Here is a 26762-nt window from a genome sequence, read left to right as displayed (position 1 = left end):
GAGCCTACGCTCCAGAGTGCTGTAGCCAGTGAGGGGTGGGGCCAACTCTGTGCAGCCCTTGGATATCAACATTGTCCCCAGGTGGCAATCTAGACCAGGGACATACACATGGCCTTCGGTGTGCCTTGGACATTGACACAGACCCCTGCTACTTCATGGCCATCGACCCAGTCATGGCCCTCAGTGGCAACATGGGTCAGGACTTGACTTCACCATGATCTCAGGTGGCTTCACATCAGGCTGTTTCTCTCCACCTTTGAGTCTTCGGCTCTACCTCTCTTCATCATGCTCAAACCATTCAGCATTTCTCTTTCTCTCCCATCTCTCCACCCCATACTTGCATGGTATAGTGGCTAGGAAGTATAGATTTTTAACTTCTACTGAAAACATGATATTTGTAGGAATACCAGGGGTAGAAAATGTCCCTCTCAAAACACTTATTTCCTCTCCTCCCTTAAGGCATGACCTGCTGTTTCTCACATTTTTAGTTCTTTCCTGGCCTTGTCCCTATTCTCTAACAGGTGAATACAAAGCTAGACTCTCACATGGCTGCATGTCGATCAGTTTAAGTTGCTTCAGATACTAGGGAGGGGTGACTTGCAGAGTGTTGGACCCATGATCATTTCCATCCAGGAAATGGTAGTTCTGTATTCTCTTTGCCTAAACAGAAACCTAGGATGCTCTTTGCTTCCTTTGTCCACTGTTGTACCTGTGACCCACCATCAGGTCATCTGCTACCTGCAGGGAGCATACAGAACATCATGTTGTGGCACAGCCCTGTTGCCATCATCTTGCCAAGGCTGATGCTCCCAACTCCCAGCACAGTCTATGCAACCACCTTCTAATTTTGGAGTTTGTGGTCCTGGTACAGCCCTTCAAAAGCTAGAGAGATGCTGTCTGCAGCCTCCTTGGCTTAGAGCCTTGGAGGACTGGCTGCCTGAGAAGGATGCATCTTCCTGGGGCCTCCTCATTTCTTCAATCTCATCTCTTCCTGTGTTGCTCCCTCAAACTTCCTGTGCACATTTGCTTTTGCCTGGATCTAGATCTGTATGGAAACAGGCTTTCTATACTATGGCTTTCCCCTGGATATGTCCTTTCAAACTATTGTAGAGTCTTTTTTCTACTCATTGCCCAACACCTATGATATCTCAGACCTCTTGCTACCTTGTTCTGGATTTATTTTCAGTTTGTACCCTGAGAATGTCGAGTGGTAGGCAGAAGGCCAGCTGCGCTTTGCACATTCTTATGATCTCATGTGTTCTTTCTACAGTGAGTTATTTCTTCCTGAAGCTGTCTGATGTTGGCTCTTTTGCCAGCTCTCTTGTCTACTTTCTCCCTGGTCTTAGCAGGCAAAGTGTGTCCAGCAGTGCAGCTATGGGTTCCCTGGGAGCATCTAGCCCCCACTTTTTTGCAGTCCTGGGATGAGTTCATCTCTAGTGTTTAGGACCTTGGACCGGGTATCTGTGACAAGCATTCCCTGCTGTTCCATTTACTTTACATTTCCTTCCCTATTGGCTGGCCTTTGCTGTGACTTTCAGCTTGAGTTCCATGTTGACCTTGTCTCTTATCACGGTTTTGGACTCAACGGGAGACTTAGAGGTCCTCAGCATCCTACTCCTTCACTCAGGACTCCACTCTGAAAACAAACCACCTCTGAGGGTCCTTCTGCATTTTAGAAATGCTCTTAGCCCCAATTTGTACTGAACTACCGAGGACAAACAAAACCACTCATCCATCATGCACAGCTCATAAGGCTTCGTGTTTAGCTACATTTGTATTGTATTGTATTGTATTGTATTGTATTGTATTGTATTGTAAATCTCTGAGAAATACAGGAAGTGCAAATAGTGTTGCCCCTCTAAGCCTAGCACATCTCATGTTCTCCCTCCCTGAGGTAATGAGCCCTCTGAAGCAACATCCCCCCACCCAGGGTAAGGACTCTTTTGACAAGTGTCCATAAACAGTACACGGTATGTTTTTTATAGTTTAACAGATGAGGACTCCTTTTCTTCGTTTAACTGATAAATGAAAATTATATAGCTTTTTCTGTATACTATGATGTACAAATGCTTCTTGCAATATAGCTGAATCAAAGTAACATCTCTGCTACATCATATTTTTCTCAGTTAGAGCTTTTACATTTTCCATCAGCACTTTTCCAGCATGTAGAACATTAAGTATAATCACAGTGATGTAAAGTAATCAGCCCTTTTGAAATGATGGCTTATTATCTAATGCTGGGTCTTGATTCATGGAATAAGACCAATTAATATTGATGGGGCGAGAGGGGAGGAAGGGAGGGAGGGAATGGGGGAGAGGGCATAAAAACACCTGAAAGAAATAATAAAGATGCAGTGAGGAGGAGAAGAGGAAGAGCGGCCAGCCTCCCCTGCAGTAACTAAGCACACAGACAGGACTCTCACTGGCGCAGACTGAACCTGTACTGATGCTATGGGCCTGAGGTCATGGTTCTCAGATGGAAGCTCATCTACATGCTAGGGGTCCACTTCCTCATTGGGGTAGGTTGCTCCCAATGAGAGAGGAAGAAGGCCTGGACACATAAGATCAATTCTCCTCCGGAATTCCCTGAGAATCCTGAGGGGAGCTCCAACTTAAGGGGGCATTTGGACTTCCAGCTCAAGTGTAGAAGAGTTTAAAGGAGACCGAGAAGAAAGGCTAAGTAAAACTTGCAGTTCTTCAGTCATACTATTTTATGACTAGGAAGCTCAACTCACCCTTAAATGTTTAACTTAGGCCGTGGTGTACATGTGTGTGCCTATGTGTGAGCATGCACCTGGGATGTACATATGTATATAAAGGGTGGTTTTTAATGGATACTATTGGAAACATGCATCCAGAGATAAGCTGAACATATGACCTATCACTATTCCATGCATGACCTCCACTGTGGTGAGAAAGATGAAGTAATTCTTTTCATGTCACAGTCAGAATGACTCCCTGGTAGCTTGGCTAAGAGTGCTTCCTTTCAGCTGTGGATGAAGCCATGCACCCGTAATTAGAAAGCATAACTCCTTTGAAGGGTAGCCTCCCATAAACCTGGACACTTCTGTGTGGTGCTTCCTACCATGGCCTCCTTGGAGCTGGGTGTCTCCTTTTAGGGTGAAACTTGGATGAGCTTTCAGGAAAGGACATTTCATCAGGGATGGCATTGAACTTCACACTGAGATAATTTGGCAAATTTGGACAATAACTACTTCATGAATACTTTGGCGAGATTTTTTTTCTGAAAGGATGAAAACTAAAAGTGTAAGAAAGAAATTGTTTGGCTTCCTCGATTGAAAATAATAGTTATTTATTGCTAATATATGTATCCCAGCTTTTTATATAAGTATTTTGAAGTAAAACTATATATTTAATCATAATTCCTAAGTTAACTCTATTGCCTTTGATATTTGTTTTCTTTTAGCATAATGAATTTCTGTCTTAGATGGGCTAGAAGCATTGTGTGTATGCGTTTGTGTGTTTGTGTGTGTGTGTGTGTACATGCATATATATGCAAGTTGTGAGTTTTCTTCCATTCTTACTCTCGCTTTATTTAATGTGATATGAATCCTCTTGGTCTTGTGGAGATGAATAAATAAGAATGCTGGAAATTTCCTGAGTGATGTAGGCTGTCTGCCATAGAAATCTTTATAATTGGACCCAGATTAGATGCCTCAAGTAAAACCTAAACAAGTCAAATAGCTGACTTAAATATTACTAGGAAGGTGGTGGTCTGCTTATGTTCCATTAAATCAAGTATGAACTCTATTTAGTATGTACTACTCTGTAGATATCTTCCTCTGAGTATTTATTTTTTAATTTGGGGTAAGGAAGGGAATTTGGACTATGCAGATAAAAAGCCGTGAACTCCCATAAATTATGTGTACAGTCATTGTCACTACTATTAACACTTTATCTTCTATGTACTGTATCTCTAATGGCCCTGCCAAACAGTGATTGTGGTTTCCTCTTTCAGTCATCTACACAGGTTTGACCATGTCAAAATCTACCTCTGCTATTTGATTTGGGGGTTATCTTCTGACTTCAACAATCAATTACAGCCTGTTTCTTTTTGAAACATTGGAGTGATTTTGGTAGCACATAAAAGATTTTAACTGTAAAAGACAAGCACCATTTATTTTTTCTTATCAATCTTACAATTATTAATCCAGATTGCATTAAACAATGCAGCTGGAAAGTGGAGTAGAGCCATTACTTAAATGTAAAAATGTCATGTTCGAAGTACAGCCAATGAGAATTGACTTCTGGTGTAATTTGTTAGTATTTATGTCCTACACTAAAGTAGATCGCAGCATTTCAGCAAAGCTATGATGCGCGCGCGCGCGCGCGCGCACACACACACACACACACACAAGAATGCATTAGTGCTAAAACTTCTGTCACCGTTGCAAAGCAGGTTTTCATGCAGAGCTCTGGAATGAGGCTGCCTCCTTAAAAGGATAGAGCAGTACACTCAATTATTACTGGGTGTTCATGGAAAACTATGAGTGCCCATTCCTCTCCGGGAACTGCCATCTCCAGCCCATGGGGGTTGAGGTCAGGAGGACCAGGCACAAGTACCAGTAAGGCAGCCCCAGATGTCACTGATGACCCCTGCTTCACTGCATTGTTGAGAATGCTGACTCTCAGGAGGAAAAGGATATCCCATGTCCTGTAGAAATTTTATATGGCAGAAGCAGAGGAGGGAAAAGCTTCAGCCTTATGTTTTTGTTGAATCACCAGGATATTGATTTTTTTTTGTGAGTACCATCCCCCCAGGTCTACCGTCTCCTTTAGCATATCACCTTTTGCACTGAACGCTGTAATGTGTTACTTTAGTTCTGTGGCTCTCAAGCCCCTCTGCCTCCAGGCCTCACCTACTAGTTACCCATGAGGTCTATCTCGTGTAGCTCACAGTTGCTGGTACGTTCTCAGATCCAGTGAACAGCCTCAACAAATTTCTGCTTAGGGAAGTCGCTTAAAACTCTGCCATAGTCCTTCTTCAGGCTTTCTTTTATAGATTAACATCCATGTCATTCAAACAGCCTCTCACAGTGGCCACCATAATAGGGAAGGATATGCTGCTATAACAAGATTCCAAAATGCAGAGGTTTTGATCAGACACTCTCTCACACAGTGCCTGAAAAGTTGCAGTAATTAGACATGGAGGCATCGGCCTTTTAGCGCAACACAGATCCAGGGTGGCTCTCGTTGGTGACTATGGTTGGTGACTATGGTTGGGTGTCACTCTAGGGAAGACAAGCCTGGAAGTACATGTCCATTTTATTGGAGAGAGTTTACGAACACGGCTGTATAAAGCTACAAAAGAGCCTGGGAGATAATGGCATTCAGCTTAGCACAGACGTTGGAATAAAATAAAGGGAGGGGAGTTGGGCACACAGCTGGCGGAACCGCCATTACTCTCCTGCGAATGAAAGTTGCTGAGGCCTCCTTTGCTTGTCTGCCTCTGCTGCCCCTGACCTCCCTTTCCTGATGACAAGAAAGTGGAAGACAGGGAGGAACAGTCTGAGTTGAGCAGCTACTTTGCTAATTTTCTTTGTGGGAAGAAAGAAATTCCTATATGGTTTTAATTAGTTGAGCATGCTGTTAAAACAGCAACAACCAAGTCACATTCGACATCTTTTTTTTTTTATTAAAAAAAAAAAAACCAGCAACATGTAGTTCTGGGCAGCATCTCAGTAATGAGTTATTATTATTCAGATAAGTAGGATGAGATAATGTTTACATATGTTTTAGTCTCAGAGTATAGATAATTCCTTCTGAATTTTATGTCATTCTAGCTTATGTAAAAAGTATATTCTGAGCATCCTGTTCACAATAATACTTAATTGCCAGCCAGCAAGCAAATTCAACAGCAATATATCAAGAAGCACAGTAATATGACCTCAAAAGAAAGACCAATTTTTATATGACTACTTATCCTCGGGTGTCTAACTAAAGATGGTCCACATTTGGTAAGACCCTTATATTCCAGGACCCATAGGAAAGGACAAAACTAGAATCCACAGTCAGCTCTATGAGCATGTAAATTTAATATTATGAGCACCAAAGTACAGTATCTCCCTAAGGGTTTCAACATATATAAAAATAATTCCCAATGAATGAGGGCTGTAGCTTGTATACTGTTGGTTCCTGCCTGTTTATTCTGAGAAATCCTATAGTCTAGCCACAGCTGAAGGTCTGAGCTGCAGAATTCTGGTGGGTCAGCCAGAGCATTTCCATGTTGGGTCAGAGAAACAGAAATGCCCCTCATCCCATTTTCATCCTTTGTCCCTCCAAGGCCACCACGTCTTCCCTGCAACCGTATTCTAAGGCGGAGAGAAGATGCTGTCTCCAAGCTGATTAGTGCTATCCATTAGCCTGTGTACAAAGCTGCTTTCAATTTCAGAATATTTTTGGCCTTCGCCAGCTTCTCCTTAGCAACAGAACACAGCACCCCAGGAAGCCAGAGTCTAATGAGAAAGCTTAAAGCAGCGATTTGACAGCACTAAGAAATACCTGGGGAGCCTTGAAAATATGAAATAACGGTTTATTCCTTCTCCTCTTCCTTTTGGTTTGGCACTTGTGCTAAAAAAGATGTTGGAGAGAGCTGGTTTCTATACAGAATCAGTGACCTCTGCAAGGATAAATGCTGGAGCTTTTCGTGAGGCCAGAGGGAAGGGTGCAAGGTGAACGTCGCCACTGACCACCTTTGATTGGTACCAAATACCTGGTCATCCGAAAGGTGGAAGTCAGAGCAGCTCTGGCACAACCTGTTGGTTCCCGCCTGTCTATTTTGAGAAATCCTTTCCTCAAAATAACACATAGAAAGAATATAGTAGAAAGCTGTAAACACCTTTCTACTGTGGCAGAGAGGGTGGGTTGTTTGTTTGTTTGTTTGTTTGGCTTACAGCTGACAGGGCCCCTGCTTCTGAAATTCTTTCCTGAACCAGAAGTGAACAACTACCTTAGAGGACTTGCCATGTCTACCCTTTTGCCCTGTGCCTAGCCAGCCCTTCCTGGAACACTGACATTGCAAGAGCAGCCTTGCCATTTCAGATCGTAGCAGTTTTTTCAAACACTGTCTAAACCTTTAATGCAAACTTGCAGAGTGTGTAAATTAAACATTAAAGTATGAGTCAGAGTATATTTTTCCCTAAGACCATGTGATATGTGAGCTAGGCATGGATGGCATAAAGCCCGATCAGATCATGGAAGAAATAATCTGCCAACGTATCTGAGTTCAAGAATGGACTAGGGTCCCTGCGGGTGCTGGCCTTGGTGCACAGGCAGGAGGATGGCCATGCTGCATCCCCAGCCTGCCCAGGCAGGAGAATGGCCATGCTGCATCCCCAGCATGTCTTGCTGTGAATCCTTCATCTTGTTGCAGCAAGGCTTCTGCTTTTGAAAAAAATGACCATGCTCATGTCCTAATCAAGGAAGCTTGGACTTTGCCCCTCTAATACTTCCTAAAGTATTAAATGAAAATGTTTTTCATTTTATATTAAAGCCTGGTAATGTATACCTAGAGAACTAATAGAATATGCTGGACATTATTGTAGGTAAGCTATAGTTGACCTTAAATGCCTTAGATTCTTCTTAATTGCTTTATGAAATATACTATATCATGAGGACGACACACTGACTTATTAGCAAGGTTTAAATACACCTTCTTTAAACTACGTCTTTTATTTTTTTGAGATTTTAACATAATTAAATCATTTCCCCCTTCCCTTTTCTCCCTCTAAGCCCTCAACATACCCTGCCTTACTCTCTTTCAAATTTATGGTTTCTTTCTTCATGAATTGCTGTTATATACACATAAGTATATGTATACATACATACATACACACACACATATATTATATATATATAATATATATATATATATATTCCCAAATACATAGGTATAACCTGCTCAGTCTGCATATTGTTACTTGTATGTATGTTTTCAGGGCTGACCATTTGGCAGTGAATAGCCAATTTGTGTGTTCTTTCCTGAAGAAGACTATTTCTTCCACTCCCAGCATTCCTTAGTTGCCTATAGTTCTTTGTGTAGGATTGAGGCCTTTTGAGCTGTCATCTATCTGTGTTAATATTTCTATTGTTGTTGTCTTTGTTCACCTCACTTTTAGATAATTTTGGTGAGACTTTATGGTTGTAGCTTCTGACATTCCTAGGTGACACTTATGAGGGTGCATTCATGTCACACATACCCTGTTGGTAACCAACAGCTCTCTAATTGGATTTAAGATCCTCTCAACAAGAGGGATAAGCTGTATGTTACCAGAAACCCAGCTAACTACACAGGGATAGAGAGGTCAGGAATCTTGGAGTAGACCCTACAACTACCACTTTACTAAACCGGCACAGTCCCTAACTGCATTCTAAATATTTGCTCTTGTACCCCCAGATAAGTGAATTCCTCACCTCTCATCAGGGAAGCCTTGCAACAGAAACAATTACAGAAAAACCACAATGAATCAAAATACAGAGTTATAGAGCCCCATCCCAATGGGAAAAAAATCTATAAGCCCTACACCTAAGACGCAGGGAACATTGTGAAAGACGGGGCAGGGAGATTATGAGAGGCAGAGGAGCAGGCATTAAATCTCTTCTTTAAACATCAGAACATCTCTTTGCCAGCCTACTCTACTTTCCTACAAAAGCCAGTGTCCTGTGGAAACTCTTAAGGCGGCAGCCTGGGCACAGTGGGTGAAGCTTGTTTTATCTTTCTGTAGTATCTGGGAAGAGATGTGTATCCATGTGTATCCCAGGCTTAAGCATATAGTATACCAGTGGGCCACAGACTGGAGCTAACATACAAAATTTACATAGATCTTGGTTTTCTGTGATTCAGAGCCAAGGGAAATTGGCATACATCGCTGAATTAAGATTGGAAAATTTGGGGCATGTTCAGCAGATGAGGTGAATCCAGATCTTGTGGCAGTTTATGCATGAATGCACTGAGAATTTTAGTTGGCTCAGCTTTTCTTACTAGTATCATTCTATTTTGCTCTGAGGATATGTCTTGGTCATATCAGAATGGCTAGTGCTAGTTGAGGATGGGAGACTGGTGACTCTCATCTTGATCAAGGGCTCTGTCTCTTCAAGACTGAGCATCTGCAGAGAGTTTCCACATAAGTTCGTGTCTGAAAAGGTGACATCCCAGCTCTAAGATCCTATAATTTTGTGTGGGAAGAAACAGTGCATCCTCCCCAAAGGCCAGTAAGCTAGAAGGAGACCCATTACCCTTTGAGTCGTGGAGCTCAGCATCTCTCTTTGGCTTTAAGTGGCCCTTGTTGGTTTTCATCATTACAAAGAATTAACTAGACCCTTTGTAACAGTGGAGCCATAGGTTTGGTCCCTTTTCTCACCTCCAGACTACAAGGCCATGGGATAGTTTTACTTTCTCCTGCAGAATTACTTATATTTATACACTCCCCAGGGAGTTGTTAATGTGCTGAGGAGGGGATTGGCTCCCTTGTAGCTAGAGTTACAGATGGTTGTGGGCAATCTTACATGAGTTCTGGGTTCTAAACTTGGGCCCACCACAAGGGAACCATCTTTCTGGCCGCTTCATTTGATACCTCTAATATGACAGAATGATGCCAGGTGCTTTCCCTTAGTTACCTCATTTAATGCTTACAATAGTGTTGAAGCCAATAGAATTTTCCTCATTTTAAATGTGGTAGCTGTCCTTGCCCTAGTTGTTGACCATTCAATATGTCAGTGCTTCTGGGGATGGAAGAGTTATAAAATTAAAACTTGAAATCAGTAAGTTCCTTGTCAAGTGTCTTAATGGGAATAGGCGACACAGAACTTTATGTGAAGACGTTTACAGAGCAGAGGTAATTTCACAAGCATGTTATGTGGTCAGTCAGGCAAGCATACTTAGTGGTGAATACTAAGGAGAGAGGAAGTGAAGGACCATAACTAGACAGGATAGAGTGAAGAGAAGCAATGAGATGCTAGAATTGTGAAATGCATTGTACTGAGAATGGTATTAGTGTTACTGGGATGCCAGATAGTTAGTCTTGTTCTCCATTGAGGGAAACAAACCTCCCTAACAGGAGTGTGTAAGCTTGTGCTAATATTGTGTGTTAAATGTGTATGTGAAGGTGTGTGTGTGTGTGTGTGTGTGTGTGTGTGTGTGTGTGTGTGTGTAATCACCTGACTTTATGTATAAGTAAATTGCTTGGATGATCTTGGTGTCTATGTTTCTGGCCACATGCAGACTGGTAAGGAAAGTCAAGGTTTATGCTCCTCCAAAATTGGGAGATAATTTAAGTCAACTGGCCACCAGTGAAACATCTCCACAACTCCAATCACTGAGTGAGCAAAGTTCCTTTAGTGGTTTGTTTCGTATACTTCATTTAGTCACCAGAACCCTTAGGTCCTGTGTTCTTGAGGTTTTCCATGAACAACTTGGAAGCAACTTATAGAGGAGAGAGTTTATTAGAGGTTCGCTTCCAGTTTCAGAGGGTTAGCTCATGACCATCATGGCAGGGCATATGAACGCAGGCAAGCAGACATGGTGCTAGAGCAGTAGCAGAGGGCTTACATGCTGAGACAACCACAAGACAGAAAAAAAGGTAACTGGAATGGCATGGTCTTTTGAAACCTCAAGCCCTCCTAATGACACACCTCCTTCAACAAGGCTATGCCTACGCCAAGAAGACCACAATTCCCAATCCTTCCCAAACAGTTCTACCAACTAGGAACCAAGCATTCAAACATGTGAGCCTATGGTGACCATTCCCATTAAAATTACCACAGCTTTTGTAATTAAGGTCAAAGAAATCTGAGACTAAAATTCTTTTTCAGGAGATTGAATAATAAAATTTATGACTAACCAAAGTAATACTAGGTTGTTGCTTACTCTTTTATATGTTTCTTTAATTAAAACAATTATGTGATAAGGTCTTGCCATATAGCTCAGACTGATCTTAATCTCATGATCCACCAGCCTCTCCCTTCCAAGTATCTATGATTATAGACATGTGCCACAATGAAATATATATCAACATCTCTATATATGTAATATATATAAATGAGTTGGTCACATGAAACCTTACCCACAAGTTCAAATGTGAAAGTGGAGTTTTGTAGAAGCTAAAGACCATCCATTCATTCCAACAGATATAAGCTCATGAGCCTTCCAGGCTCTAGCAACTATGAGTGCGGAGGACATAGCAGTGACTAAAACAAGAGACAATCACTGTCTTCACAGAGCCCTCATATAAATAGGAGAGAAAGATAGACAGGGCATTACATAATCGTAATCACTTAAACATTTTGAGTGTTCACTATGTGCCAAGAACTCTTTCATGCTCTTTTACATGTAGTAACTCATGTAGTTCACAATGATGGTTCTGTTATGTAGGAGCTATTCACTTCAGTTTTGAAAGACATAAATTGTTGCAAAGACAAATTAAAACTTGCCCAAGGTTATGTGGCTGGTGGGGGGCAAAGCCAGAAATCAAACTTAGTATCTCCCAAGTCTGAGACTTTGTCTTTCTCTGTACTGACTTTATGTGGAACACATCCAGGATGGCTTGTGCTGTAGATAAAGATCAATGTGAGTGACAGTATAGCTTAAGGTTTGGCTGCCTTTTGTTTTTAATGTGATGTTAGAGTTTTAGTTCCCTAAGTGTTTTTTTTTTCTTCATGAACATACACCTTCTTTTTCTGTTAAGAAACTTGGGCAACAGTTGATTGAAAGAAAATGCGTATGTTATTTAGCTCATTTCTCAAGGAAGGAAATTGTTTCTAGAGACCAACAAGAAGTGTGTTGAGTGGCAATTATATGTTTGCTCACTAGCAACTGTTGCCAAGTTCTGCACTATTGGTCTGAGAGTCTTCAAAGCATAGTGCTTACAATACACCATCACATTTTCATCTAACTTTTGCAGGTTAGAAGAAACTGGAAATAGGTGAAATCCTTGTCAGTGGTAAACTACTGCTATTCTTCCCCCATTGCAGTGCATTGCTTCAGGAGCCCCTTCTTTGCAGTCTCTAAGAACTCATTCCTGTGACACATTGAAGCTTTAAGATTGATGATTTACGCCCACAGTTTAGATGGAAATGCCAAGTGGTTCTAGCTCTTAAGTGCCCTGAACAGTTTAGAGCTGCTGAATGCTTCATGATTGAGCTGTACCCATGAAATCTTCACAGTATGCTGGCCCAAACAATACCTGACAATGACAATACCAACTGATGTGCCAATGTGAATGGGAGAAATCTCACAAGGTCCTACCCCTAGATAAAAAGCTATGGACAATTACTGACTTTTGAGAGAGTGAGAATCTGTCTGCTCCCACGCTGATCTTCTGATAGGAGATCCAGTCCCAAGCAGTCAGTCCTAAACACATATACATATGAACAACACTAAATGAACTCAACAGTTGTTTATAAATTTATGTGCATATATATGTATATGTGTGTGTAACAATTAAAGAAATAATAATTAAAGAAAAAAGGTCATGAATTTGAGGAATGTGGGAGAATATGGAAGGAATTAAAGGGAGGAAAGAGAAGGGACAAATGATGTAAATACTGCATGCATGCATAAAATCCTCATAAAAATCAGTAAAATAAAAGAAAGTAGATCCTACTACATAGGTCTGGAATGCTGTAAAGTTTCCTAGGAGAATGGTAATAGGTGTTTTGCTCCAGTCCTTCATGTCTGCCAGTATAAATAGATGCCAATAGAAACTTGAGTGGGTAGTTTCAAGTTTGGACATCCATACAGAGAGAAGTCACCTTATTGATGAGGTGTTGTCTGTCTTTTCTCCTACAGGGCTGCTTGACAACACCCAACTCACCGTCCATGCACTCTCGGTCCCTAACACTGGGACCCTCCCTCTCACTGGGCAACATCTCTGGAGTGTCTATGAAGTCAGAAATGAAGAAGCGCCGGGCCCCTCCTCCTCCAAGTCCAGGACTCCTGGGTCAAGACAAAACATCGGAAAAGGTAGGGGAATGCTCCTCTCACGACCAAAGCATCTTTTCAGTGACCCAGTTAACTCCACTGCAGATCCTTGGAAATGCTGAATTCTTTACTCTTGTGGTTTTAGCAAGCTGTGTTCAGGGTGAACATCTGAGCTTTATTTAGAAGTCAAGGTGCGACATCACTCTGTTTCAGTTACTAAGGTCAGAAACTATTTTGGGGGCTTTGGTTCTTAAGGACCCAATGCTTGTAGATTCACATGTGTTTTATTTTAGCACTGAAGTTTTGGGGAGTGTCAGAGCGATTGCATATGAGAAATTGCACAAATAAAGGTACTTCAAGAAAACCGGAGCTTGTGAAAGAGACAAATTGCACAAATAAAGGTACTTCAAGAGAGCCGAAGCTGGTGAAAGAGACAAAGTGTGTAACCAAGATGCCTCAAATTATTCAGACTCACAGCAAAACAAACTTCACCATATTAAGTTGCTTTTAATATGATACAGGGTTCATTTCATAGGCCCGGTATTTAAGAAGCCCACTTTCTGTCTTAAGAGCAGTGCAAAGCCTTCTAAGGCATTGTGTCATTAGATGTTGCGCTGAAGATCACACCCTCAGCAGTGAGTTACCTAGCCCATGGTTTCTACTGGTTCTCTTTCCTTCAGCTACCTGCTGATACCTGGAAGCATTACTTGAAATGTTAAGCCCTCTTTTCCCAGGAGTAGGGAACCATGTGACCTTATAAACTATAATATCGTTTTCTGACATTTCTGTTACTCACAGCTAACTCCACTCCAAAAATATTAAGTAGGAAGTTCTAGAGACAGTTTATATATTTAACTCCCACACTCCTCTGAGTAGCATGATGGAAATCTCAGTCATACTCCATCCTGCTAGGAAATGAGCCGTCCCTTTGACCAATGTATCTATAGTGTATGGACTATCTGTCAGTTACTAAGTGGCTATCTCAGTTATGACTGACTGTCATGGTATTAGAGTGCTATAGTCACATAATTCTTATTTGACTTAATTGTGACTCAAACATGAAGAATAGTAATTTAAACATGGAAGCGGTTGGTATTTGCCAAAGAAAGCTTTCATTAAGTGGAGCATTATTCAAAGTGTATGTGTATACACAGAGAGAGAGAGAGAGAGAGAGAGAGAGAGAGAGAGAGAGAGAGAGAGAGAGAGAGAGAGAAAGAGAAAGAGAGAGAGACTTATACTCTCTCTCTGTGTGTGTGTGTGTGTGTGTGTGTGTGTGTGTGTGTGTGTGTGTGTGTGTAGTTTGGTACTAGGGTTTCAGGCATCTCTGAAATTTGTGTCCTCTGTAGGTATTGGGGGAGGGATTAGCTACTACTCCTCTTTTCCAAGCTCTAAAGGAAATACTGAAAAAAAACATGAAAATTTACTTTTCTAAACACATCCTCAACTGGGTGAAAGTGTGGAGATCACCTCTTGGGTACCTGAGAGGGGCTCATGCTTTTGGCTCTTCCAAGCTGTGTATCATCATCCATGTGCTAAGGTGCAATTTGAGAATGAGGATGGCTTTTTCTTCACTGGCCGCTTTGTTTCAGCTGCCTCTGGATCCCTTCTCCCAGGAGAAGAAAGCATACCCCGAACACTGATATCACATGAGTCATGCTGTGCATCTTCTGCTCTCTGATGGACTTCACACCCTCTTTTTTCCTGATGCCTTGGCATCCCTTGCTCTGTCCCTGCATCATGACTCTCAAGAACACTGACAGTCTGTAGGTTTGAATCATTTTTACATTAGTTATAACATGGCTTTTTCTGAAAATATACTTATGTGTGCTAAAAACAATGTCCATTCCACCAAAATTTGAGGCTTTGCCTTGGGTCTTCATTACAGCTGCATATCACTATGATGGGGTCCTGACATCTTCCTTGACCTGTGTTAGTTATAGTTTTTATTGCTATGAGAAAATATCACCCTAAGGTGGGAAGGGTTTGTTTTGGTTTGCAGTTTGAGGATACAGTCCATCACGGCAAGAAAATCACAGCAGCAGGAGATTGGACATCTGTTTACATTTCATCAAGAAGCAGAGAAGGATGAGCGAATACTCAGCTCTCTTTCCTTCTTATTCAGTCCATACCTCAGTTCATCAGATGATACTATCTACACTCAGCATGGCTCTTCTCTCCATTAAACCTTTCTGGAAATGACATCATAGACATAGCCAGAGGTAGGTTTCCAAATCAGATCAAGTTGACAATGCAGACTAGCCATCACAGCATCTTTATCATTCTGTCTGTCTGTCTGTCTGTCTGTAGACTTGCCCTATAGGCGTCTATTTTTCCACAGGCCTTCTTAACCTTGCCTGTCAGAGATCACAGCTGACCCCTATAGGCCCATACTCACTTCGCCAGAAATGTTATCTCAAAATCTACAACACAACACATTTTAGAAGATGTTCTGATATTTTTTGTCTCAAATACTCATTTCTTTTGAGATTTCTGTGATGCTGCAGCCATGTTCTGATTAAAGGAAATTTAGTCACAGAGGTACATCAGTTTGTTCCATACTTGATGGAATGATGTAGCCACTATGTGAAGCTCTTTCCTGTGAGCATAGTTCATCTCTTTAATCAGTTTAGATTCTGTACTTTTTCAAAATACCCAGATATATTGATAACATTAGCCATTTCCAGTTACTCCCGAGATATCTTTTTCCTTTTGGTTCAGATAGATATTTCTTTAATGATAAAAAAATATGTATTCCAGGAGCAGGGTTATGTAAACACTTTACTTCAATAAGAAACCTTAATGTGATAGAACATAGATGGTACATCAACATTTGAACATTTTCTTCTATACAAGGATGTTATGTTTTGTTTTTCTGAATTTAATTTAGTTACTCATACTGGATATTCTGCTGGAGCAGAAAAACATATAGTAACTAGAGAATTGGGAACTTTAAATGGAAAATAAACAGTACATTCTCCCCTGCAGAATGAACAGAGTTCCCTCTGCAGCAATAAAAGCTTCTGCTGAAATCTGTTTTATTTGGCACAGAATGAGTTGAGAAATTGGTTGCTGGAAACCATCTTCCTTTTTAATTGTGTGGGTGAAATACAGATTGCATTTAAGCCTTTCCAATGAACATGCTTCTTTTTAAAGAGAAATATATTTTGTTATTTACCAATTTCTGAGAAAGGAACCCAAAAAACTATGTTGTCCTGGTTGTTGGGAAGAACATCAATTCCTTTTAATGAATTTCCTTTCATCTAAAGATAAGTTGTTTGTTTGAAAACCTTATTTATATGTAGCTGCTACTAAAATCAAAATCCAGAATCAGGAGAAAATGTTTAGTTTCAGGACTTGGCCAGCTTAGGAAAATACTTAGGTTTTCATCTTTACATGTCTCTTTTTCTTATCGACTAGGTTACAAAATTAAAATTTTACCTATTAGTGACTTAAAGGTAGAATAATTTCGCCATGTTCTGAAATTTAAAAAAAAAATATTATGTATCTTTTACCCAGTTAAATACTCATGATTTGGTCATCAGTATTTATGTTTGAAGGTAATTCCCAAGAGATGTCCCTGGAGAAGCTGTAGCTGGAAAACAAGCAATACCACCTTTATACAAATCTCTGTGTAGAGCATTTGAGAACATGAGTGGGAACAAAGGCGTGATCTCTTCAGGAGGAGGATGGTGCCTCTCTTCAGAGCCCATTGCTTGGGCAACAGCATCTTGACCATTGACTATATTATGGGGAACTTTCAGGTAGAGATAACATGTTATGTAGGTCATGCACTCGGTGCTGGGCCAGTATTTCTCTAACTTGAACAGACACAGAGTAGGATTGTAAACTCATGTTCTAAGCCTTGTTCCCAGAAATCCCATCCATTGAGTCTGGGAGGAACCTGAGTATTTTCATCTCACCATATCTGTTTTGCACTTTGCAAACTACCACTACATAGAAGGCTGTCTCCACTCAGAATTCTGACTAGTCAGTGTTATATATGGAGAAAGTCTACAGCAGAAAATTTATCTCAACACAAACAAATATAATAATACAAAATAATAATTATTTACAATTGGCTCCACATAGCCATCGATTCCATATCTGTAGATATAACCAACCTTGAACCAACATAATTGAAAAAATTTTGTGTCTGTGCTGAATGTATACAGTCTTTTTTAACATAGTCCCCTAAAAATATGGTTTCCATACATTTATATTTTATTAGGTAATCTAGATGTAATTTGCAGTATGTAGAAAGATGTGTGTGTGTGTATATATACATATATATATAGCGTATGCAAATGCATTGCCATTCTGAATAAGGGATATGAACAGAATTTTGTATCATTGTGGATACAAAATTGATACCAAAAGACACCTGTAAAACTACCATGAAAGAAGTTGAGACCTAAAGTTGTATTTCAACATTCAAAAGAAGTGCACACTGGGACCTGAGGAATGTTCATCAAACAGAAAGGAAATACCCATTTTCCTTCTCTTGTCTCCTGGTTAGGAAGTCCATGTTGCATCTCCCGCTTGCCTGATGCTGTGATGGCTTTTCCCTAAACCTCAGCTCTGAGTCCGATGGGATCTCAGCTTGCTGTACCTGTCTTTGAGCCATAGCTTATGTACTGTCTTCAGCAACCTGCCCCAGGGAGAACTGTTTTCTTTTCATCTAGCCATGGCTTTCCCACTTGGTTTGCACTTGTTTTGTGCAAAGCAATGACAGATTATGAACAAATGCTCAGTCAGATGCATGCTTGACTGAAATCTATCCCCAGCTCTCTCTTTGGTCCCCAGTGCCCTCCGCTGTAAAATGAAAACAGTCAGCAGTGTTGACAGGAACATGTTGGAATAGTCAGAACAGGGGACCTGCGGCAAGATCCCCTGTGTGCCTGTGTTCCTACGTGTGCAAAGTGTACAGAGGAGGTGTGAGGGTGAGGTCGGAGGATGGAAGGTGTCATGAGAGAGCTGTAGGGCCAAGCCAGAGTTAGACCACATTTCCTTAAAATTCAAATTCTTTATAGCTACCAAGTATCAGGTATATGATAAAAGTGTCACCCTGGGACAGAGTCACGTGCTAAACAACTCTGGCGTCTTTTCCCCTCTTAGTGATATTTTCCCTTCTCAGCTTTGTTAATGGAAAACACAGCCCTTTCTGACAAGGAAGAAAGAAATCAGTTTGTTCTGAGCCAAATATGAGTGATGGTGGCTTGGGGACGTGGTTTCTAGTTGCCCCAAATGAAATTGGTCACACGAACTTTTAAGAGTAATGAAACAAAAGGAAGTCATACACCAATGCATTCTGCAGATACATTGGTGGAGATGACATCGGGTAAGTGGGGACAGTGAAGTGGAAAGTGTTTGCTGTAACTTTAAGATGCTGATGAGGAACCAGGTGAATATATTCCAAAAGTTTATCTCATTGTCAAAAGGATGCTAGGTTGGATGGGTTAGGTGATGCATGGCTACTGAAGGTACTAATGTAGCCCAAGATGATGTCAGCTCTCCATCTGCAACATTCTAGTTTTCCACTGGCTGGAAATTCTCATAAGCTAATCAATCTTGTGAATCTTCAACATAGGCGTGGCTCTTATTATTATTTTCAAGTTTGGTTCATAACCACAAAGGACAGACCCACTACCCACTATTCCATAACTTCAGAGAATTATGAAGATTCACCCTTCCTCCCAAGTCCTGGTCATCAAGCTGGGTAGAAAACTATTAAGAAGACATTCTTCTCCAGGTGACTTCATTGCCCAGTAAAGACTGCAACACCACCCTCTACCCAAGGCTTGCTGACACCTCGTATCCCCCAGAGCTGTGCATATCACAGGGAAGTTCATTTTGCTTTCATCTCTACCAATAGATTAGAAACAACTAGGAGAAGTTTACCAGATAATGCTGTTGTCTAATTTCAGTTATCATTATCCACAAATACATTATGAACAACTATTCCTTCCTTATATAAGTATACAGTTATTATGTACCTACTTTTATGCCTATCAAACTATATATTTCATCTCTTATGATAAAAAAGAAAGTATTTTAAAGCTACTGAAACGTCCTGTTATATTATACTATTTGAAATGTTGTATTCTAATGTTCAGCATCCCAAACTTCCAATGTGACAGGGATTTTTGATGTAATCTTGGGCTCATTGCCATAGGGATTCAAAATAGCAATGTGGACTACAGAAACAAAATGGTGAAGGTCTGTGCTATGAACTGGTACTAACATCATCCAAAGTAAGGTTTTCTGTGATGGTGTTGTTTATTTGTTCAATAAATACTGGTGGAAAGCAAGGCTCTGCCCCAAGACCAGGAATTGCCATTCATTGTTCTCATGCTTCAATGAAGCATGCACATGGAAGCATAATATCTCATATCATGAAGATACAGAATGATCCTAGATTTTTAGAAACTTCACTGATAACATTTCTACTTCTTGGATTTAGTGATTAGAATATTACAGAAAATAAAAAACTGCTGAGGGCACCTCAGAAGGAATACTTTTTTGAGAAATGAAGTATCTATCTTACTATTAAAGTCTGTTTCTTCTTGTTGTTTGTTCACTTGTTTAAGAAAGGGTCTCATAGCTTAGGCTGGCCTCCAGTTCACTCAGTATATGTTGGGCTGGTCAAGGGTAGCCTTGAACTCTTGACCCTTCTGTCTTCACCTCGAGTTTTATTGTTACTGGCATGTCTCCCACCACATGCAAATTCAAGTATTTATGCACACTAAGCAAGAACTCTACATCTTCAGCGCTAAAGGCTGATTCTCTTTTCTTTATGAGGCATAATTTGGTTTTTTGTCACAGTATTTTAATACAATCTTGACCCTGGGAGTCATAAAAAAGAGAGACACTGTGGAGGAAATATAAGATAAACCCAAGAATGTGGACGTGGCTTCTTTAAAAGGAGGTTGTAGAAATTAAGACATACAGAAATATAGGTAGAGAGTGTACAAGGGAGAGTGGCATTGTAATATATTTTGTCTAATGTTCAAAGAAGGAATAGGAACGGGGTGAGGAAAAGTTAGATTTTTTGAGATAGAACTCAGAAGCGTGGGCAGGGTTAGCGGAAATGCTCTGCAAGCAAGGCTCCCAAGGTCGCCTCTGATGGCATGGCATTGTGTCTGCTCTTCAGAGAGGTCACCTGGGCTGAGGTGGACTTTAGGATCTCTGGTACAATGGAGTCCCTGTAAGTTTGGCCAACAGGACTAGCATGGCTACTGGGAGATGGTTAGTGCTATCTACTTCATAGAATCTAGACTAGCCGGAGAGGTGGACTTCTGTTTTAGCCTGTGGAGGAACATCTAAATTGCATTAATTGAGGTGTAAAGACACTCCCACTTGGCGTGGCACCATGTCATAGCTGTCATTCTGGACTATATAAATGGAGGACAAGAGAGCAGACCCTTATGTTCATCACTATCTGCTCCTGATTGTGGCTAGGATGGGGCCAGCTGTTCTAAGCTCACACGTTATACCCTTGAACTGGGGGCTGAAGTAAACCTTTTCCTTTGTGCTGTTGCTGGTGGGTGAAGTTTTATCACAGCAGCAGGAAAAGAAACCAAGACAGCCGTCTTCTCTTGTCACTCTATGTTCCCTTCCTTGATTTCACTTTTCTCTTAGCCCTCAACATACAGGTTTAGGAGACAAAGCAATTTGTATCTTGATTCACTAATATCTCCAGTATATCACATAAGAAATACAAAGAAAAGTAAAGCCCAAAAGGCCAAGCTGGTTGTTGTGGCAGACAAATCACAGATACATGGATGTTCAATGGCAGTACTTTCCTGTGACTATTGGGCAGTAAAGTCCCCTTCATCTAACTGGCCCCAGGTCTCATAAACATAATTATAGTGGTTTAATAACAATTCATCTTTTGTCCAAAGACCTTTGTGCTCACCATCTCATATAGCCTAATAGTTGTTCTTTCTTATAAATAATGTACAGTTACTGTCTTCATTTTATCAAGAAGGGCAATAAGCTTAGAAAGAAGAAATGAGGTCACAGGGCAGCGGCCATGCCAGTCAGTGACACATTATAGGCTAACTGATGTCTTTCTTACATGTCACCATTGGGATTAATGCTGATTGCCTCACAGAGATATGTAGCTGTCAGTTGGCCGAGTGAGGAACATGGTGGGGTGAGCCTGATCTGCACCCTTTGCCAGCTCTGACACTGGGCAGGTAATAGACCAAAGCATGTGATTATCTGTGTATTTTCTGAACTGCTGGTTTTATTTATTGACTCCACACAATTTCCAACTCTGTTTATGTACTCATATGGTATCAGACACTTCACAAACCTTGGCAGAAATAAAGAATAAAATAAGTAGAATCCATTGGACCTAGCCAAACTGTCTTTGAGTCCACATTCTACAAAGAAGTGTGTTATTAATCTTTAAATGTTCTGCCGGGCGGTGGTGGCGCACGCCTTTAATCCTAGCATTCGGGAGGCAGAGGCAGGTGGATCTCTGTGAGTTCGAGGCCAGCCTGGTCTCCAAAGCAAGTTCCAGGAAAGGCTCAAAGCTTTGTTCCAGTTAAGTTTATCTGTCTTTTTAGTGAATGAACTAAACTAGTGTGAAACTAATTATTTGGATTTGTTATGATTCTGTTTTGTATGGATACCCTAGTAGAAGCTCCATTTGCATCTAAAATGTGGAAATAAAACACAACATTTATGGCAGCATGGAACAGCTTTTTAAAAAGTGTTGGGTCAGTGTAAGTGCGGAGATGTCTCTGGTGTTTGGGAGGCTTCCTTCTTCTCTGGACATGGAGAAAGTGAGGGCAGACAGCATTGTGTTCAGTGGCATGGTGGGAGACAGGCTCTTTTCCAACATAAACATCCTGAAGAACCTGGGCGTCTCCCTTCCACTGCAGAGCCTGGGAAAATAGGCCACAGAGGAAGTTCCTCAGTGGAAACAGCAGGGCGGCCATACTGAGCGTGCATTGTGGAAGGAAATGGTAGCTATTTTAGCTACTGGACATCTACCTTTTGTTTATAGATTCTTTCCTCTTTGACCCTTGCTGTGAAAGCACCAAATGTGGCTTTGAAAGAGATTAGATTTCTCACCTATTTTTAGCTATCCTTAAAGTGTGGCATTTTAGAGAGGCTTTCAGCTAGAATCAAAGTGAGGAGTGCCATGTCCATTTCCCAGTCGGAAACAGTTTCATGGGCAGTGGGAAAGGGAAGCTGGACTTTGTGTTCTGGGCACATTGTTTCATCTTCGTCATTGGTTTTGCCTGTCAGCCATCTCAACAGAGAAATAGGTGAAACTGTGGTTCCATGACACTTCTCCTAACTTCACATCTTCCCTCTTTAGTGTTGATTTTTATTTTTAATTGTGTATATATGTGTGGGGGAGGAGTTGTATGCGTTAGTGCAATTCCTGTATGTCCAAAAGAGGTCATCGGGTCCCCTGAAGCCGGAGCTGGAGTTACAGACAGACGTGCAGTGCCCAACATATCACTGAGCCATCTCTCCATTCCCGTAACTTTTTATATCTAAGTATTTTCATGATTCTTTCCAGCTACCTTGATAATCAACCTTAGGAAAAGTGAGTTTAAGAATACAAATCTGTATTCTTGAAACTTGAATTGAGAAGTGAGAAGTACCCTACATCCTTTCTTGGAGGCATGATCTGTTTTGGAAGCTGAACCCAAGTGCTGAGTTACCAGGATTATCTTGTATTAAACTTCCATTCTGGACTTGGGTGTCTCTGCTTTGGGTTTGGAGTAGTTAAATAACTTTCATGTTTTGAGACTTTTGGTTTATTCTTCAACAAATCTTATGAAATTTTAGTGTCTGTGACATGTTTACTTTTTATATCAAATGACAGACCTAAAAAAAATTGAAGAAGCAGCCTAGGGAACTTAAGATATTTGAAAAGAGTATTTCTAATAGGGGATTTAGCATCTAGAATATATGATAAATTAGAATTTAGCAACAACAAACAGAATAACAATAAAACATTCACAATACAGTTGAATAGGCATTTTCAAAAGAAAATCTGCAAAGAGACAATGTGCATATGAATAGATGTTCAATATCACTAATCACCAGGGAAATGCAAATCAAAAACCATGGTATGAACTCACACTTACTGGGATGACTACCATTAAAAAAAAAAAAAACAGAAAAGGAAAAAACAAAATGCCGAGAATGTAGATAGACTGGACCTTGTGTGTTCTTTTGGTGAAAATGGAAAAGGCACAGCCTCTATGGTGAAAAGTGTGTCAGTTACTCAAAACATCACAAACTGACTCCTGTCATAAATCTCCTTCTGGTATATCCCCAAAAGATTTAAAACCATGGGCCTAAGGAGATAGTTCAACACTCATTCTATTCATTGTAATCAATAAGGGGGAGTGACCCCAATGACCCATCAGTGGATGAATGAGTAAGGAAAATGAAGTGTACCTGTATCATGAATTATTAATTTTAAAAATAGAAATAATTCTGATACTCCGATCAACAAGGATGAACCTTGAAGACATTATGCTAATTGAAATAAGCTAGCCACTAAAAGACAAATACTGTGTGATGCCATTTATAGCAGATGCCCAGTGTGGTCAAGTGTATAGATACAAAAAGTAAAGTGGTGTCTGTCGTGTGTGGGGAGAGAGAAGAATGGATGAGTCCTGCAAGGAGAAAAGAGATTAGAGGACTAATTGTACATCACTGCCGCTCATGTAAAAATTGTTAGGATGGTAAATCCCATGTGATTTTTACAATAAAAATAATGATTTCAACATTTCCTTGAAAAGGTATAATCTTAAACAAAATGCTTTACTTAATTATGGGAAATACACATTCCAGTGTATTTCTTTCTTGTTCTCTGTGTATATTGTTCTATTTGTCAGCATAATTTCGATTACTTCTTTGATAAATGTGGGTTTTAAAAAGCTATTGTTTTCTTTCTGTTTTTGAACTCCCATAGTTAATGTATTCATTTCCACATACATGCATTTGTACACACACATACATGCACTGTGTGTGTGTGTGTGTGTGTGTGTGTGTGTGTGTGTGTGTGTGTGTGTGTGTTCTGCCAAAAACCCTAGCTCAACAGGAAACCTGAAAGCATATAGTGCATCTTTGCTGAGGTACCTACAATGGATTAAGAAGTCACAGCATGGGCTGGAAAGATGGCTCAGTACATAAAATTTCATGCTATGCAAACAGCAAGATCTAAGTTTAAACTTGTAGCACCCACAGCTGGGCACATAGTCTGAGCATCTGTAATCTTAGCACTCTTTCGGGGATATGGGAGGTGGAGACAGGAGAATTCCCAGAACCTAGAGGACAAGCTATCCTGGTTTGTACAATAGAAAACCCACAAAGAGACCTTGTCTTAAGGCAGAAGGTGAGGATCAACACTTAAGGTTGTCCTCTGAGCTTTATGCAAACCCATCTTCATGCACATAAATTCACACACACACACACACACACACACACACACACACACACACACACACCATACATACCCATCACATACATACATGCATGTACTTACACAGTGACATGTTGAAATTAAATTTAATAGTTTAGAGGTACTCTTCTCATCCATGTATTTTTACAGCTTTGGGCAAGTCATTCAAAAGAACTTAATAATCAACATTTCTGACTTCTGTTTCTATGAAGTAAAATAACCTGTCCACATGACGAAGAGCTTTTGAAGAGCTCATGTGTTTATTAATAAAACATGTAAGAGTGGAGGAGATGGGAATGTGGGGTGGGCTGGGGGGAGGGCGGGGGTGGCGGGAGGAGGGAGGACAGGGGAATCCGTGACTGATATGTAAAATTAAATCAAATTATAAAATAAGAAAAGAAAGTATTGAAATACTAGGTTAAAAATGTAAATCTCTATATAGATGAATACTTTATGTAAAGATCTTATCATGGGAGTCATTTGGAGGCCTTCTAAACAATACTAGAGTTGTGGAAATCATCACAGACCTACTATAGCATGCTTGATCAGAATGGAATGTAGAAATTAAAGGTGTATAGTATTATCCTTAGTACAGTTACTAAATCAAATAAGCAAAAGAGAAGAAAAATGTTAAATACAAAAGTAACATGGGAGCAAAAAAGGAGGAGGATGTAGAGGAAGAGGAATGATGCCTTCCAGAAAGAGAATGGCTAAGGTTGAGGGTGGACGGGGTTCAGATAGACCCACAATAGTCATGGCTGCCTCTGGAAATTCCGCACTTTACAGTTCAAGAACTCACTACGTGGGTCAGAATGCAAGCAGTAAAACAACTCTCCCAGAATTTCCTCCTGGGTTTAAGGCTAACAGATAAAATTGTAAAGAAAGCTGGCAGTCTGCCAAATGCTTATGTTTATGAAGTTGGCTGTGGGCCAGGGGGAATCACATGATCTATTCTTTGCCAGTGTTGGTGAACTTCTGCTGGTTGAAAAGATTGTGTATTCATTCCTGGATTGCAGATGCTTTCTCATGAAGACCCCAGAACACTGAGAAGTGTCCCTGGAAATATGTTGACATTTAAGATAGGGAGGCTTTTCCAGAGAATCTTGAAATTATCTCTTTCCCATGTACCGAATATTATTAGAGACAAAGAAGAGATCAGAGGTCAGACTTGGGAGAATCAGGATTCCATACATTTTGTGGGCATAAGGAAATCTCATTCTGTATTATACTGTCATAGAGGAAAATGGTGGGTTGCTTTTCTTTCTGTTGTGATTTAAAAAAAAAAAAAAAAAAAAAAACATGACCAAGACAACCAAAGTTAATAAAGAAAAACAATAAGACAACCTGTAGAGGAAAGTATTTAATTTGGGACATGTGACTTCAGAGGGTTAGAGTCTATGATTGAAGAGCAAAGGCATGAGGGCTGAAACAGCTGAAAGTTTATACCTTGATCCACTTTTCTCTCCTAGAAAGCAGGGAAAGAGAGAGACTGGGAATGGAGCATCTTTTGAAACTCTAGTGTCCATCCCTAGTGACTCCCCTGCAACAAAACCACACCTCCCAATCCTTCCCAAACAGTTCTGCCAATCTGGGACCAAATATCCAAAAAATGAGCTTAGGGTAGGCACTCTCATTCAAACCACCACATTTGGGTCTTTGTAAGTAGCCATAACTGTAATGAGTTCATGAGTATATAAACTTTTTCATATCCAGAAGACATTTCTCAGCGGACCTTCCTAACATCTGGTTCTTTGAATCTTTCCACCCCCTCTTCTACTCTTGAGTAGATGTAATACGATTTGTTCCTTCAGATATTTGCCACTGTGACTTCCCTGCCATGATGGAATATACCCTGACACTGTGAAAATAATAACCTGTTTCTCCCTTAACTTGCTTTTGTCAGAGTATTTTATCATAGCAATAGGAAAAGAAACTAAGGAAGTTGGTTAGAATGATTGATTGTTTCCCTCATCTATCTTTATGTCTTTAGAATAGAGTGATATTTTTTTTTTGGTGCAGGGTAGGGGGTGGGGTTGTGTGTGTGAAGATTTTGAGATAGGGCTTCTCTATGTAGCCCTGGCTGTCCTGGGACTTGCTCTGTAGACCAGGCTGGCCTCAACTCAGAGATCTGACTGCCTCTGTCTCCCAAGTGCTGGGATTAAAAGTGTGGTGTCAGAGTGATTCTTAATCATTGTAACCTTAGATATAATACTCTTATTATACATCCATGTAAACCTTAGGTGAGTTATAGGGAGGGAGGGAGGAAGGAAAGAGGGGAGGGAAGGAGGAAAGGAAAGGAGGAAGGAAGGAAGGAAGGAAGGAAGGAAGGAAGGAAGGAAGGAAGGAAGGAAGGAAGGAAGAGGGAGAAGGAGACAAAGGGAGAGA

At 40.6% G+C, this 26762-nt stretch overlaps 1 protein-coding gene across 8 annotated transcripts in view; it reads left to right on the top strand.

Annotated features, from left to right (window-relative positions):
- Positions 1-26762, top strand: part of Cobl (cordon-bleu WH2 repeat protein) — a 242784-nt gene that overhangs the window by 121423 nt on the left and 94599 nt on the right. For all 8 annotated transcript variants that reach the window (XM_076546020.1, XM_042285598.2, XM_042285600.2 and 5 more), the window contains one exon: positions 12806-12979. In XM_076546020.1, coding sequence (XP_076402135.1) covers positions 12806-12979 — 174 coding nt within the window. The remainder of the gene's footprint in view (positions 1-12805; positions 12980-26762) is intronic.

This window comes from Peromyscus maniculatus, chromosome 10, assembly GCF_049852395.1.
Source record: "Peromyscus maniculatus bairdii isolate BWxNUB_F1_BW_parent chromosome 10, HU_Pman_BW_mat_3.1, whole genome shotgun sequence".
Taxonomy (NCBI): domain Eukaryota; kingdom Metazoa; phylum Chordata; class Mammalia; order Rodentia; family Cricetidae; genus Peromyscus; species Peromyscus maniculatus.
This window is presented reverse-complemented; position numbering and strand designations above follow the sequence as displayed.